Source organism: Microcaecilia unicolor, chromosome 9 (assembly GCF_901765095.1).
Source record: "Microcaecilia unicolor chromosome 9, aMicUni1.1, whole genome shotgun sequence".
Classification (NCBI taxonomy): domain Eukaryota; kingdom Metazoa; phylum Chordata; class Amphibia; order Gymnophiona; family Siphonopidae; genus Microcaecilia; species Microcaecilia unicolor.
The window spans coordinates 163001626-163017613 of record NC_044039.1 but is presented as its reverse complement, the minus strand read 5'-3'; the positions used below and the strand labels follow the sequence as shown (position 1 = coordinate 163017613).

At 44.7% G+C, this 15988-nt stretch overlaps 1 protein-coding gene across 2 annotated transcripts in view; it reads left to right on the top strand.

Moving 5' to 3' along the window:
• Nucleotides 1–15988, top strand: part of SOS2 (SOS Ras/Rho guanine nucleotide exchange factor 2) — a 330826-nt gene that overhangs the window by 136598 nt on the left and 178240 nt on the right. For both annotated transcript variants that reach the window (XM_030214043.1, XM_030214042.1), the window contains 2 exons: nucleotides 6665–6808; nucleotides 7259–7369. In XM_030214043.1, the coding sequence (XP_030069903.1) occupies nucleotides 6665–6808; nucleotides 7259–7369 (255 nt within the window). The remainder of the gene's footprint in view (nucleotides 1–6664; nucleotides 6809–7258; nucleotides 7370–15988) is intronic.

The following is a 15988-nucleotide window of genomic DNA, read 5'->3' as shown; positions in this document are numbered from 1 at the left end:
TGAGCCTTCACGTGTTTTGTGTGTTTTTTCTATTTTTATGTATGTAGAAGAATAACTTTGGAAAGTTGTCATTTGTATAACTGACCTTGATCATTAAGTTTAATGCAGTAAACTACCACCACCATCAAAAATCTGTCATCACAGTGTTTTTCTGTTCTTTTTGTTTTTTTGGTATGCTTTTGTATGCTTCTATTAACGATGAATTGTTTTATTGCTATTTTATTGTGTTTTATACACTTTTTAGATATTAAATAGGCACTCCATTTGGGAATTATTTCCCCCCACCATTCTGATACATTATAGACTCTTGGGCAAAAAGTATGGAGCTAATCGTAGATCTTGGTGGTTAGGTTTTTTTTTTGTTTTGTTTTGTTTTTTTACATTTGTACCCCGCGCTTTCCCACTCATGGCAGGCTCAATGCGGCTTACATATTGTATACAGGTACTTATTAGTACCTGGGGCAATGGAGGGTTAAGTGAGTTGCCCAGAGTCACAAGGAGTTGACTGTGCCTGAAGTGGGAATCGAACTCAGTTCCTCAGTTCCCCAGGACCAAAGTCCACCACCCTAACCACTAGGCCATTCCTCCACTAGTTGATTGTACACACACAATTTATAATATTGAACTTTTGTGGCAAGAGCTTCTGTGGACCTAGAAACATAGAAACATGATGGCCCATCCAGTCTGCCCATCCTCAGTAACCACTAACTCCTACTTTTCCTAAGAGATCACCTCTTTTTTTCCTGCTGGTCATCCCTCTTCTTATGCACCCGAGCATCCTTTTGGTATTGAGCGTCACTTTTTCTACCTTAAGGTCATCAGACACAATCACCCTCAAGTCTCGCTCTTCTTTCGTACACAGACGCTCTTCACCCCCCATACAGTACCTTTCCCTCAGGTTTTTGTGACCCAAGTGCGTGATCCCGCATTTCTTAGCATTAAATCTTAGTTGCCAATTTTCACACCATTCTTCAAGCTTTGCCATATCCTTCCTCATGCTTTCCACATTCTCCAGGGTGCCCATCCTATTACAGAGCGTGGTATCATCCACAAAGAGACAAACCTTACCAGACATTCCTTCTGTAATATCACTCACAAAGATGTTAAAAAGAGCCAACTCAAGGACCGGCCCCTGTGGGTACACCACTTGTAATATCTTTTTCCTTAGAGCAATCTCCATTTACCCCTACCCTCTGTCTCCTTTCGTTTAACCAGTGACTAGTAGATATCATAACAAATTGTTGTCTTTTAGATGATATTGCATGAGTAAAGCGTTGCTTGGAGGCCATATTCGCTGACCATTGGAATAGCCATAGCAAACGCCTAGACGCCACAGCCAAAGACATCTGCTTGGCAGATGCTGTCACCAAATCATAGAGCGCATCAGCCAAATAAGCTATACCCAACTCCATACAGGGCGCAAAGTCTGACAGCGAGGAAGAAGCCTCCAGATTCTGTTTGACTGCCTGCTGTTACTAGGAGAGATAGGCCCTGGCTGCATACAAACTGCATATGGCTGCTTGAAAAGCCAGGGCCAAAACATCAAAGGAGCACTTCAAGGAAGCCTCCAGATGGCGGTCCTGCATATCTTTCAAGGCTACCACCTCCCCCCACAGGGAGGGTGGTCTCTTCGGTAGCCGCCGTCACCAGAGTGCCTACCTTAGGAAGAACAAAAAGACTCAGATGTTTGTCTCTCCTGGTAGAGGCGAGCCATCGCTCTAGCCACCTTAAGGCTCCCATCCAGATCCGACCACTGAGCTGTTATAAGCTCCTCTGTGGCCTCGTGAACTGGAAAAGCTTGGGCAAGCTTTCTAGTACTGGCCATTTTGAGGTTAACCATAGAGGCCACTGCCACTTCCGGATTCTCAATATTCAAAGCTTGTAATGCATCTGAAATGAGGGAGGGCATCTCATCCCAATGAAAAATATGGACAGCCTTAGGGTCATCCTGTTCCTCCTGGAGAATCTCACACTTCTCCAGATCCTCCACTCTAGAAGGCTTAGAGGACTCCCCAGAGCCCAAAAAGAGTGACTGGAGAGGGGAATGAGGCCCGACGGAGCCCACTTCGAACATCAAAGAAACTCGCCTACACTTAAGGGCAGGAGTGTCCAAAGGGACCGCCGGCAAGGCCTCTCCATCAGCCACAGAGAAATCCTAGGCAGAAGAAGCTGGAGGAAGCAGAGACAGACTGTGAGCACCCGGCACGGCCCTCTTTATTAAAAAGGCTTGATGCATAAAAAGAATGAATTCAGGGGAAAAAAATTCTCCCTGCACATCTGTCACATAGTTCCCAGGAGTTGTCCCCCGAGGCTCTCTTGCCGGTAAAAAAAATGTCAACGAGCAAAGTGGCCTGCTGCCCAAGATCCCCCACTTGAGAGACCGAGAGCTCTGCATCTGCCAATGTTTCCAAAATGGCGCCGACGCCACGTCCCTTAATACGGGGAAAACTCAGTGTCGGCAGGTGCTGCTGAACTAACAGCCTCTGTAAACTCACTCTGTGGTCCACCTCTTGCAGCAGCAGGAGCATCTCTTAACAGCTTCTGCTGCTATATAAACTTCACCACTAAAGCCCAGGAAACCGCTGAGAACACTGCAACGCTCACCCCGAACTCTGAAGAGAAGCTCAGCGGCGGTCACTCCCAGGAGGAGCCCAAACGTCACTCCACTGTCCCAGCACCAGGTCTGTCAGACCTCATGTCTTTCCTCAGACACTATGAAAATGAGCTGCCAAGGAGGTTTTTTTTTCCTCCTGTGCTGTACAGGCAAACAGCACAGCACACTGTGGGACCATTGGGAGAAGGGGAGAGATGGGGTAAGGCAGGGACCTGGAACCCAAGTATGCCTCTAAAGTGGGCACCCTCAGCCACACACCCCCTGCTCAACTGGCAAAGCACAGGAGCCTCCCTAAGAATAGAACCCAGGAGCTGGAAGTAATCCATCCACCACCTGCTGGAGATATATACTGAAGGGTGAAGGATCTGGACGTCCAGGGTCACTGCCTTCTTTCAGGGTTCTCTATCTCCACCTGCTGGTAGACGGATATAACCCACCAGTTCCTGGATTCATCTGCTGCTGAAGCTAAGGAAGTCAACATTGCATAGATAAATTTCAAGTTGACAGCTTTGAACTTGGATGTATGTTTTTAAACACTTTAAGTTATTAATCAGCTTTAGTACGATCTATTTTAGTTGGTAATTGGGAGACTAGGATAGTTGGTAATTTGGATTCTTCGAGGACAAGCAGTCTGCTTGTTCTCACATGTGGGTTGGCGTCCACGACGGCCCAGGAAACGGCAAATTTTTCTACATCAAAATTTAAAAAGTTTTGTCACAGCCTTCTGGTGCGTGAACTGCGCGCACCGCGCATGCGCAGACGACTTCCCGCCCATTGCATGAGAGGTCCCGCTCAGTTTTTTCTTGTCCGCAGTGAGGTGAGGAGGTTTTTCCCTGTTCACTTTGCTGGCCCAGGAACAAGACTCTTTGACGATTCTTTTTATATTTCTTGTTTTCTTTATTGAGTTATTCATTCTTCTTTTTAAAAAAACAAACAGTATTTTTTCTTAGGTTTTGGCACTTTCTAAGTTTTCTTTCTTTTTGACGCGGCGGCCTTTTCCCCTTGTGTGCCCTTTACATTTTTGGCACGATTGTGTTATTTAATTTCGCCGAAGCTGTTTTTCCTTCCCTGTCATCGAAGACACCCAGTGGCTTCAAACGTTGTATGCAGTGCAACCGGACCATCTTGAGTACCGACACGCTTGTTGTATTCTTGCAGTCTGTGTTTTCGCATGGAGAAACGGACCCAAGCGTCTCAAGAAGCCCAACTAGAGAAGATTTTTGGGGCTCGGTCCGGTCCTTTGACATCAGTACTGAGATTAGTGGTGTCGACATCGAGGGACGCATGAACGTCGGGAGGGAAGGTAATGGCTGCGGAACGACCATCTTGTGCTGGGAGCAGTGAGGCATTAAGTGGGTCTCCACCTGTCTCGAGGCCTCCTGTTATGCAGCCCCCCCCCCCCCCCCCCGGGACCGACCTTCGTTGGACCTGGCCCCGAGGAGATGTGAGGATTCTTCGTCTTCCTCATTGGTACCGAGGAGTCTCGATGACGGGCATCGAGTGAAGGCTAAGAAGCACTGTCATCATTCTCCTTCGACACATGGTGCCGGGAGCTCCGGGGTGTCGAGGGATTCAGCACCCGAGAAGTGTCGGCGCCGAGAGGATCGCTCTCCCTCTATTCAGGAGGTGTCGATGCGTCAGTCTAGCAGCCCGGTACCTGCTCCCGAGCCTCGACAGATTCTGCCACCGGCTCCTTTACCGACCCCGCAGCCTTGTCCGATGGCAGCTCTCGACAAGCGCATCAGGGCCCTGCTTCCAGAGCTTCTGGAAGGGTTGCTGCGCCAGTCTGCTTCAGTGTCGGGGGTGCCTTCCATACCGTCTGCTACAGCGGCATCTGGCCTTTTGTCTGTGGTGAGGTCTCCGGCCTCTGTGCCGCTGGCGGCATTGGCGTCGGCTGCCACCCAGGTGAACTCCCCTTTGACGTCGGTGGAGGAAGCTTCACCGGAGTCCAGGCGGGCGTCAACTTCTCGGCACCGCCATCGAGGACTTTGTTCCTCAGCGTCGAGGCAGGCTCAGTTTTGGACTGCTCTGAGGGATGTCGTCCAATACTGAAGATGAGTGTTCGTGGGAGGAAGAGGAGGATCCCAGGTACTTTGCTTCTGATGAGTCCTGTGGGATTCCTTCTGAACCTTCCCCTCCACTAGAAAGGAGACTTTCTCTACTGGAGAGTCTATCCTTCACCTCCTTTGTCTGGGAAATGGCTGCGGCTATTCCCTTCCCTATGGAGGTTGAGATGAGGCCCAGGGCTGAGATGCTCAAGATCCTTTGGACTAAAGGAAAGAAAATTTATCAGGTAAGAACTCATTTTTCCGTAGTCCAAGATGGCCGCCGACTGAGACAGACGAGTTTTAGAGCTCCTCCAGATTTTACTGCTATTCTCTAATTACCTTGTAATGCCGAAGAGAAGGGGCAGAGCTGCTGCTACCGCAGCCCAGCAGCAAAGACCTTTGATATCTTCTGGCTTGATTGAACCTTATCTGCAACGAGTTCAGGTTTCGACAGTAGCGTCGGCGGGCAGTTCGCTGGAACAGCCCAGGATAGGAGACCAGGAGCTGAACCCTGAACTGGAAGTTTCTTTGAGCCCCGACGCAAGGGCCCCTCCTCCCCAGCCTGTGAGAAGTAGTTCTCTGGTGGCGGCCTCCTTAGCCCTGAATACCAGCCCTGAATACCGAAGTGTTACAGGGTGGAACTGGACAGGAGGCAGTGTTAGCCTTAACGGAGAACGTGGGAGATTTGTCAGCTTCTTCCCTGTTATCTCACACTGCTGGAAAGACACAGAAGGAGTTGTGAGGGACATTGGAAGGTTAGAAACATGTTTCACAGGAAGAGATTGAGAGTATTGCATTAGCTAAACTTTTTCAAAAAGTAGATGAAGTGACACTGGACAATCTATGGCAGTTGATTGCAGAAATGGGGAAGTTTTTGTGCCCCCAGAAGAGGAAAATAAGAAATGAAGTTGTGCTATTAGATGGGAAGGTAACAGAAATTGAGAATGAGGTGAAAATAGTAAAAGCAGATTTGGCTAAACAGGAAAGGACGTTTTTAGAGTTGAAATCACAGCAAACAACAATGCTTAAAGACTTGGTTAATTTAAGGAGAAAATCAGAAATGCTGGAAAATACTTCAAAATCTAATAATCTGCGTTTTATAAACTTTCCGCGACAACCACTTATCTCCCCTTGGGAGATGTTAAAAAAACTACCTCAGAAATTCTAGAGATAGAAGGTAAAGATATGCCACCCTTTTCACAGGTTGTTTATATACCTGTGAAGGGTTTGGATCCTTTACAAAGGAATAATATTCAGAATGGGCAACCATTGGATGTTTCTGCCTTGCTTGAAATGTCAGATTCAGAACAGATAATATCAACTACTAGTTGGCCACAGTAGCGTTACCTTCGGACAAGATCTGGATTTTAAAGAAGTTTTTTCAGAATAAGAAAAAAAACCTTTCGTGGTTTGCAAACTCGTGTTTTTCCAGATCTAGCGAGGGAAACGCAAAGGCAAAAGTTCTTACAGATGAGACAGGAGGCACTTCACTTGGTGCAACTTTTTACCTTAAATATCCTTGTAAATGTTTAATTTCCTATCACGCAGTGAAATAGGTTTATTTTGATCCTGACCAATTGTCATCTTTTTTTAACATCTAAGAGAGCTCCTAGTTAAGTAAAGTCAAATAGAAACTTGTCTGTATCTCAAAATTTGATTTATAAAGTTTATTACCTGGTTTCTCCTATATAGGAATCCTGGACTCCTGTTGTGGACTTTAAATGAAGCTATAATATTTAATTTGTGTTATGAATAATATCTTTAGATTTAATTGTAATAGTGGATTTATCTTTACAAGTTTATACTTGTTTATTATGTATAAAAATGATAAATAAATTTAAAAAAAAACAACTCATTTTTCCTTCTCCCTTCCTTTGTTTCAAATGGTTTACCTGGAGGGAAAATATTTTGAAAATGACTCATTAGACTAGAGTTCATAGCGTGTGCGTGGTCAGATCTGAGTGCAGCATTACTCATTTCTCACTTACCTTTCTGTCTTCAGGATATTGATATGATATTCAGCAACATTCTGGACATACATGAGCTAACTGTGAAGCTGCTGGGTTTGATTGAGGATACAGTGGAAATGACGGATGAAGGTAGTCCCCATCCCTTGGTTGGCAGCTGCTTTGAGGATCTGGCAGAAGTAGGTGTACAAATGGTCATTTAAATGCGTTCTACCTTCGAGCCTCGTTTTCACAGTTACTCCTGCTCCAGGAGGCCAGCAAAACTTTGGGCTCTTCATACAGGCAGAAGAAAAGCAAAAATGCTGAAGCTCTAGTTACAGCCTACAAACCTACAGGTCTTATTTACCTGAGAAGCCAAAATGAAAATGTATTAAATCTTATCTTTGTGGTACTTTTGTATTAAGGTTTCTGCTGCATGCATAAAAAGCTGACTTCTGTCATGGTTTTGAAGCTGAGGTGATTTATTGATATTTTCCAGTTTTTTTTAATTTCTTGAGCACACATTATCTTTATTTTTTTTTTTCAAATATGCTCCTCTTAAACTGACATTGAAGTTACAGCTCTGAGAGATTTTGTAAAGTTTTATCATTATTAACAATGGCTTTTCTATTTCTCTGCCTTAAATTCAGGAACAAGCTTTTGATCCATATGAAACGTTGTCTCAGGATATCCTTTCTCCACAATTCCAGGAGCATTTTAATAGTGTAATGGCCAAGCCTGCTGTAGCACTACATTTTCAGGTAAATGCTTTTTAATGTGCTTTTGTTAGAAGGGCCTTCTTTAAATATTGGGGATAATTTTATAACAGGATATCTGTTTGGAAAATCCAAAAAGACACCCATTTTAAACCTGTTCTATAAAGTTTTCTTCATCCTTTGCAAACTGCCTTCACATTCTATGGACCAGCCTTTCAGGAAGCAGTATAATTCACAGTGCTCCCAACAGCCCTACCCTTGTAAGCAATACCAACCCTATACCCACCTGCTTTCGCGACAACAGGAAGTCACTTCTGTTCAAAGAGAGGTCACAGGAAGAGAAGTAATTAGTGGGGTCAGTCCCTGCTAGCGCCATATTGATTCCCATCTTTGAGTGACTACCAGTGGGAAGGAGACTCTAGTCCTCTAAAAAACTAGCATGTGTCTGGATTTATATAGGAGCCAAGAAAGGAAGAAGATGGCCTCTGGCAGGAAGCAGTACTCATGGTGTCAACAGGCATGACAAGCCTGCCTCATGAGGCACACTGACATCATCTGTTAGGAGGATAGAAGTTCACACCAGCAAAACTCTCCCAAGAGCTGAGGCTGGTGCTGGCTGGTGAATCTCCCAATATACTCTTCATAGGTGTACACTTAATGAATCAGCAGAACAAGGCATATTTTCTCTGCAACAGAGATGCACTGTGAGCATGCTGTGTCAGCAGTTATCCATAATGCAAATGACTTCCACCCATGTTGTCTGAGGAGTGGAGGAGTAGCCTAATGGTTAGTGCAGCGGGCTTTAATCCTGGTAACCAGGGTTTGTTTCCCACTTCAGCTCCTTGTGACACTGGGCAAGTCACTTAATCCTCTCTTTCCCCAGGTACAAAAAAAAAAAAAAAAAGATTGTGAGCCCTCTAGGGACAGAGGAAGTACCTGTATGTAATGTGTACAGTGCTGCGTATGTCTAGTAGCACTATAGAAATGATTAGTGGTAGTAATAGTAGTAGTCTTGACACGTGGCAGCCTTTAATCTTTGCACAGCTACATATGAGACCATTTTGATGCAGCTTCAGCTTCACCAGCCCTGGATGTCAGATATTCAAGTAATGTCAGCCATGAGACAAGCACTTTGGTGGTGGGAGGCACCCTCCCATCTCAGGGAAGGGTGCACTTTTCAGCCACCTCATCCTTACCACTGATGCTTCTACAGCAGGATGGGATGTGCAACTCCAGTTCCGTACTTGGGGGCTGTGGACGAACCACAAGATGGCCCTTCATATCAACCAGTTGGAATTCAGAGCGATCTTTCATAGCTCGTGGGCCTTCAGGTATTGGGTCACCAGGAAAGTCATCCTTATCCAGGCTGACAACCAAGTAGTCATGTTTTATATGAAGAAGCAAGGAGGTGCAGGCACTCACATCCTTTGCATAGAAGCAGTCCAGATCTGGGGCTTGGCCATCTCTGTGGCCATAGTCCTAAAAGCAGCCTATCTTCTAAGTGAACTCAGCTAGTTGGCAGGGGAATGCTAAATAGTAGTAGTAGTAGAGTAGACCTATGTGCCTTCTAACAGAACAGTAAGTGCTAGCTTTTCTATTATCACAGGTCTACTAAGGGCAGATTGGCTCATGAGTCTTTTGCTTTCAACTGGAATCACAGTCTTTTGATTGTGTTCCCTACAATCACTTTGCAGTCAAACATATAAAAGATCTTGCAAGGCAAAGCCTACATCATCCTGGTAGCTTCTTAGTAGCATCATCAGACATGGTACCCGTGGGTTATTGTTCTTGCATGAGATCAGCTGATGCCTCTGGGAACCTAGGCCTCCTGCTGAGTCAGGAAGGGGGCAGTCTCTTACACCCCAGCTTCAGAACCTTCTCACTGATGGCATAACTGTTGAAGGGCACATGATATAAGATGTTTAAAATGGAGAGGATGCAGTAGTTGGCGGACAGAACAAATCAGTGAAGCTTGTGAAAAGATCACTTAATGACTGCAGAGATTTGTGGGGTGAAGATAAGGGCAGTGTCTAGGATCACCCCCAGAACACGAGTGGTAGATACCAAGGGAACAGAAGTAGATCCAGCATCATTACCTCTTGTACTAAGCTCAAGGGGCTATCAGATTTCCATCTGAATCAAAGTCTTGTTCTACTGTTGTTTTTCTTAATCCTGCTCCTGTTCAGTTGAGAAAACCCTGCACTCGTTGGTGGAGTTACCAGCCCACACCATCCTGCCCTCCCCCAGGATTTTGCGTTATAAAGATGGAAGAAGTAAAAAGCTGATGTCACCTTATTGTGTAACTCTGTTCCCCTGCTGTCTATGGAGATGCCCCCACTGCCTTTACTGGTAAGTAAACTCTGCTGTTTTAACCATCTAGTGGATAGGAACTATCCTTGTCAGAGAAACTGAGAGAGCCCATACTTAATTCACTTCAGGCTGTGTCTACTAGAGAAGCTCCCATCTAGTCTTTGAAATTAAGCATTGGAGGGAAAATCTTTCTTATGCTAGGGCTGAATGCACCTGCTCTTAAACTGTCACGAATTTCAATGAGTCAGCTAGTTGGAAGTGTAAAGGTTTGCATATCTTTGTCTAAATGCACACTAACTCAGACTCATTCATCTAAAAGGACAATGAATGGTTTTGTGCTTACAAACTTAAAATGGGTAAGAGTGGCGAGGTCTGTCTCATTCAGTGGTTTCAGGATTGTTTTTGAGTAAAAGTATTAAGTCAGCATATTTTAAAGTGACAGGGTGATTCACTGTACATTCAGAGCCTTTGGCTAGGATTCACATCTGTGCGTAAAACCTGTCAAAGAGGAAATGCAATGAGGAGGTAGAGGCATCTTTTCCCACTTTCTTATTTCACTGTTGCATGGTTGAAGTTTAGAAAAAAAATGTGTTTCTAGCTGAACTTATGAGAAGTCTTTGTGTAGTGGTCTAAAAGACCATTCCTTAGCGTCCCTCCGGACCGGACCAGGATTGGACTGATGGGATGTGCTCGCCTACCAGCAGGTGGAGACTGAGAAAAAACTCTGACTCTAGAGAGCCAATAGGAGCCCTGGCCATGTGACCTTAGCCTTAGTATTTTCTCAGTCTCCCAGCAGGTAGGAAGTGAGCCCATTAGTCTCTCTCCTTTTCTCTTTAGATATTACAGATATTTGTGATAATTCTTCTGTGCCTGGAATCTTATTTAGAGGCTTGACAGGGTTTCCTTTCTCTTCTTTCTTTGACAGCCTCGGGGGTGTTAAACTCGGGTGTCTCGAGTCCACCCCCCTTCCTCCCCATCTCCCTGGCTTAGCAGGGAAGGGCCGTCCCTTTCTCTGGAAAGGTGTACCGTCTTTGGGAGAGGCAGCCACTTTTAACAGGTAGCTGCTTTAAAAGAATTAAATCAAATAAAAGGAAATTCAAAGAAGCAGCCTTTCTTTCCCCAGACTTCTAACGAGCAGGCAGCTCCAGTGTTTTATTATGATTGAGGGGTTATAAAAAAAAAACAAACAGAAGAAAATAATTCAGTATCTGTGACTTTAAACAGCGATTTTTCTCATCAGATTTAATTTCCTCCATTTTCTTGCGTTTTGGTGGCGGCAGTTTAAACAAATGAAAAAAAAAAAAAAAAAGAAAGGTGCGAACCGCGTAAGCGCGGCCACCTGTTTTTTCCGATATGGCTTAAAAGTTCAAACAGCTGCTGTCGGTCAGCGTCGCGAGTTCACGCAGCCGGAACGTGTAAATTTTGCTCTCCCTTCAAGGTTTCTCGGGTCCGGTGCTGCCTCTCAGTTTTTTCGGGGCCTTTTTCGCCGGCTGTTGTTTCTTTCTGCCGTTCCACTGGGCTCCGCTTGTTCGGAGGTTGTCGGGCTCGCTGTCGACGATCGCCACAGGGCCAGTGGCGCGAACGGCGGCCATTTGTTTCTCCCTCCATCTTACAGGTCGGGGAATCTCTCTGCTGAAGGTAAGGCGCAGTTCATAGAGCAGTCAGGGCTCCCAAGATGTGTACACTTTGTATGTGCTGAACGGCGTATTCTAAAATGCCTCTCATATCAGCAGGCAAATATTTGGTTGAAAGGGGGCTCCTTTCATATATGGCATATATAACAAGCTTTTCTTCTTTTAAATTTCTATGTATCACGGGGCTGTTAACACTAGTTTTTTCTGGTGATCAGTCATTTTTTCATTGCCTGGTGGAAAATCTACATCTTATCATAATATCATAAATTCATTCAAGCAATTTTCCTCAATAGCTGTAGTATTATACAGTGTTTTAAGAACTTTAGAAACTTTCTCTATGGCATAGAGTAAATTTCTGTCTTTCTCATTCCCTGGTGAATAGGACTACATTGTCTAAGAGTCAATTGATGGTACTTTGCAATTCTGACCATATATCTTAGTTCCTTTCAAGCATTTTACTCCATGCCTATGATGTTATATAGTGTTTTAAGAACTTAACAGACACTCTCAATGGCTGTAGTGTTATACAGTGTTTTCTTTTTCCGACTTTAAGAAGCCTTCTCTAGAGGCATACAGTATATTGTTCAGATGCCATGGGGATATATCAGCTCTTCATATTCTCTGAGGGACAGTCCTGTCTACCAGGCTCCCAGTCACTCAGCTGCCTTAGCAGGCATGCTTATTTCATGTCTTCCTTCTTTTCCAACTGCCTTGAAGCCTCTCATATTTCATTTTAGCTTTCTTCTGGTTTTTTACAGGACATATGGTCACTTAGAGAATAAGTCATCCTTTCACTTAAAGATAGTGGACGGTCCTCAAACCATCTACTCGTGTTTGTCTCTACTCTATCAGTTCAGCATTGGCAGATTATAAACATCCTGGTTTGGTCCAGTATGCCTATACATACCATCTGCTATCTCTTCCTCTTCCTTAGAGACCTGATGTTATATCAAGCTTTCTTGAATTCAGATACAGTCTTGTCTACACTGCCTTCACCAAGTGGCTGTGGCACAACTTCACTTTTTTCGTTACAGGTAATTTCCAAGTTTGTCCTTTTTCATTTTCATTCTATGCGCCTTCACTCCAGAGTGTTCTTTCAATTGGAAGGGGATTCACTCACTTCCTGTGTATTTATACCATAGGTACATAAGTATGGTTATGCTGGGTAAGGCCTAAAGTCCATCAAGTCCAGCATTCATATCTAATGGGCATAGGTACATACAGTGGTGGAAATAAGTATTTGATCCCTTGCTGATTTTGTAAGTTTGCCCACTGACAAAGACATGAGCAGCCCATAATTGAAGGGTAGGTTATTGGTAACAGTGAGAGATAGCACATCACAAATTAAATCCGGAAAATCACATTGTGGAAAGTATATGAATTTATTTGCATTCTGCAGAGGGAAATAAGTATTTAATCCCTCTGGCAAACAAGACCTAATACTTGGTGGCAAAACCCTGTTGGCAAGCACAGCGGTCAGACGTCTTCTGTAGTTGATGATGAGGTTTGCACACATGTCAGGAGGAATTTTGGTCCACTCCTCTTTGCAGATCATCTCTAAATCAGTAAGAGTTCTGGGCTGTCGCTTGGCAACTCGCAGCTTCAGCTCCCTCCATAAGTTTTCAATGGGATTAAGGTCTGGTGACTGGCTAGGCCACTCCATGACCCTAATGTGCTTCTTCCTGAGCCACTCCTTTGTTGCCTTGGCTGTATGTTTGGGTCATTGTCGTGCTGGAAGACCCAGCCACGACCCATTTTTAAGGCCCTGGCGGAGGGAAGGAGGTTGTCACTCAGAATTGTACGGTACATGGCCCCATCCATTCTCCCATTGATGCGGTGAAGTAGTCCTGTGCCCTTAGCAGAGAAACACCCCCAAAACATAACATTTCCACCTCCATGCTTGACAGTGGGGACGGTGTTCTTTGAGTCATAGGCAGCATTCTCTTCCTCCAAACACGGCGAGTTGAGTTCATGCCAAAGAGCTCAATTTTTGTCTCATCTGACCACAGCACCTTCTCCCAATCACTCTCGGCATCATCCAGGTGTTCACTGGCAAACTTCAGACGGGCCGTCACATGTGCCTTCCGGAGCAGGGGGACCTTGCGGGCACTGCAGGATTGCAATCCGTTATGTCGTAATGTGTTACCAATGGTTTCGTGGTGACAGTGGTCCCAGCTGCCTTGAGATCATTGACAAGTTCCCCCCTTGTAGTTGTAGGCTGATTTCTAACCTTCCTCATGATCAAGGATACCCCACGAGGTGAGATTTTGCGTGGAGCCCCAGATCTTTGTCGATTGACAGTCATTTTGTACTTCTTCCATTTTCTTACTATGGCACCAACAGTTGTCTCCTTCTCGCCCAGCGTCTTACTGATGGTTTTGTAGCCCATTCCAGCCTTGTGCAGGTGTATGATCTTGTCCCTGACATCCTTAGACAGCTCTTGCTCTTGGCCATTTTTGTAGAGGTTAGAGTCTGACTGATTCACTGAGTCTGTGGACAGGTGTCTTTCATACAGGTGACCATTGCCGCAGCTGTCTGTCATGCAGGTAACGAGTTGATTTGGAGCATCTACTGGTCTGTAGGGGCCAGATCTCTTACTGGTTGGTGGGGGATCAAATACTTATTTCCCTCTGCAGAATGCAAATAAATTCATATACTTTCCACAATGTGATTTTCCGGATTTAATTTGTGATGTGCTATCTCTCACTGTTACCAATAACCTACCCTTCAATTATGGGCTGCTCATGTCTTTGTCAGTGGGCAAACTTACAAAATCAGCAAGGGATCAAATACTTATTTCCACCACTGTAAGTTTTGCCATTCTGGGGAAGCTCAAATGTCCACCTTTCTACAGCCAGAACAGCATTAAAGAAAAAGAAAAAAAAAAACAAAACCTCTCACGAGAGTATCGAACAGAAATCTCTGCTCCAAAAGCAAGGCTTTGCAGTAATTCTGCAAACTAACGCATACAATATTTGCCATGGCTGTTCACCACTAGGAACACCAGGGACCCTGGGCCTAGGTTCGGTGTTTTAACCTGAAACAAGCTCAACATTCATATCTATTGGGTGTGAGTCTGGTACTACTGCTACTACTTAACATTTCTAGAGCGCTACTAGGGTTACGCAGCGCTGTACAAATTAACAAAGAAGGACGTTCCCTGCTCAAAGGAGCTTACAATCTACATCTCAGTGAGGGAGGACGCATGACCGTGGTACGTGGATTAGTGGTATGTGGATTAGGGAGATCCAAGAAATTACAGGCCGGTGAATCAGACGTTCATACTAGGACAATTTTTTTCTGTCCGGAGCGTACTACCATAGCTGTTGGACTCCTATATTCAGAACTTTCTATATTCAGAACTTACCCAACTATGGAACGCCATAGAGATAGGGTTGGAGTTTGTAGCCCTATTTAACTGGTGTCCTTGGTCATCCTTCCTCTTCTCCTCAGGATCCAGAGAATGGCTAGTTTTTTGCTTATGCATTAACCGGTCATTTTCAGCAGTACTCTCTCTTCCGTTCTTTTATAGATCTAAGAGGATGTTCATTGCGCTCTTAGGGTCATTCATTCTTACCTAGACGACTGCCTAATTGGAGAAAGTCTTATCAGCAGAGTTCTCAGGTCACGCATCGGGTGTTGCATTTCTTACAGTCTCTAGGTTGGGTGGTGATTGTAGCCAGGCCTCTCATTTGATCTCTCATTTGATCTCTCATCAGATATCTCTGATTTTCTCTTTGTTTAGTCAGGTTGGCGCACAGTCTTTTGTCTCCTCTGCAAACATCCCAGTTATATTTTCTTGGTGACCTTGGGCCTTCGGCCATTTCTTCGCTCTATTCTGCAGAATGCAATTTTACTTTCTAATGCCCAAGAAGGAATTTTCCTTCATCCTATTGCGAATCTCAGGGTCATCAATCGCGCTATTTAAGTGTCATCTAGTTATCTCAAGAACCTTAGTTCTGTCATTGGGATGCTTCGTGCAGTACACTTTTTGGCAGAAGCTTGTTTGTATATATTTTTTTTCTGGGGGACCTCAGCAATTCGTTTTACCTTCGGGTGAATTTTGTTTTCCCTACTGACAAACAAGGCGGAGAGAGCTATGTTGGTCCTTGCCATGGCAATGGGTTATGTCATCCGCCAAGGAGGAGTTAAGAGTATACTCTTGAGTTTGTACTCATTTTTTCTTAGTTGTGTCACCCTGCATTTAGGTGAATGGACTCTCATTTTTTCAGCCTTACTTCCTCACTGCGACACTTCAGGGCTATCTATTTTTGCCTTCAGGCTCACGAACATTTCTTGCTTCTTCCGTTCAGCAACAGTCTTGACGGAGACAGGGACAGATGCCAACGTCCAGCAGGGATTTTCAGCCTCCTTTATGCGTTTCTTCCATCATCTCACTAGGTGTTTACGCAGAACCAAGGCACCCTTCTATATCCGGACCCCCAGTCACTCAAACTTATGGCGTGGTTACTGGGTCTGCAACATCTTTGATATTTTCGCAGGAAGTACTTCAAGTTTTAATTGCTTCCAGACAGAAATCTACATTAAAGTCCTATGAATCAAAGTGGCGACGGTTCACTCTGTGGTACTCCTCTCGCCACTTCATTCCACAAACAGTATCCATTTTGCATGTTTTGGAATATCTTCTGCATCTTGCAAAATCTTGTCTGTCTTACGCATCCATTAGAGTTCATTTGGCAGCTCTATCAGTGATGCATGA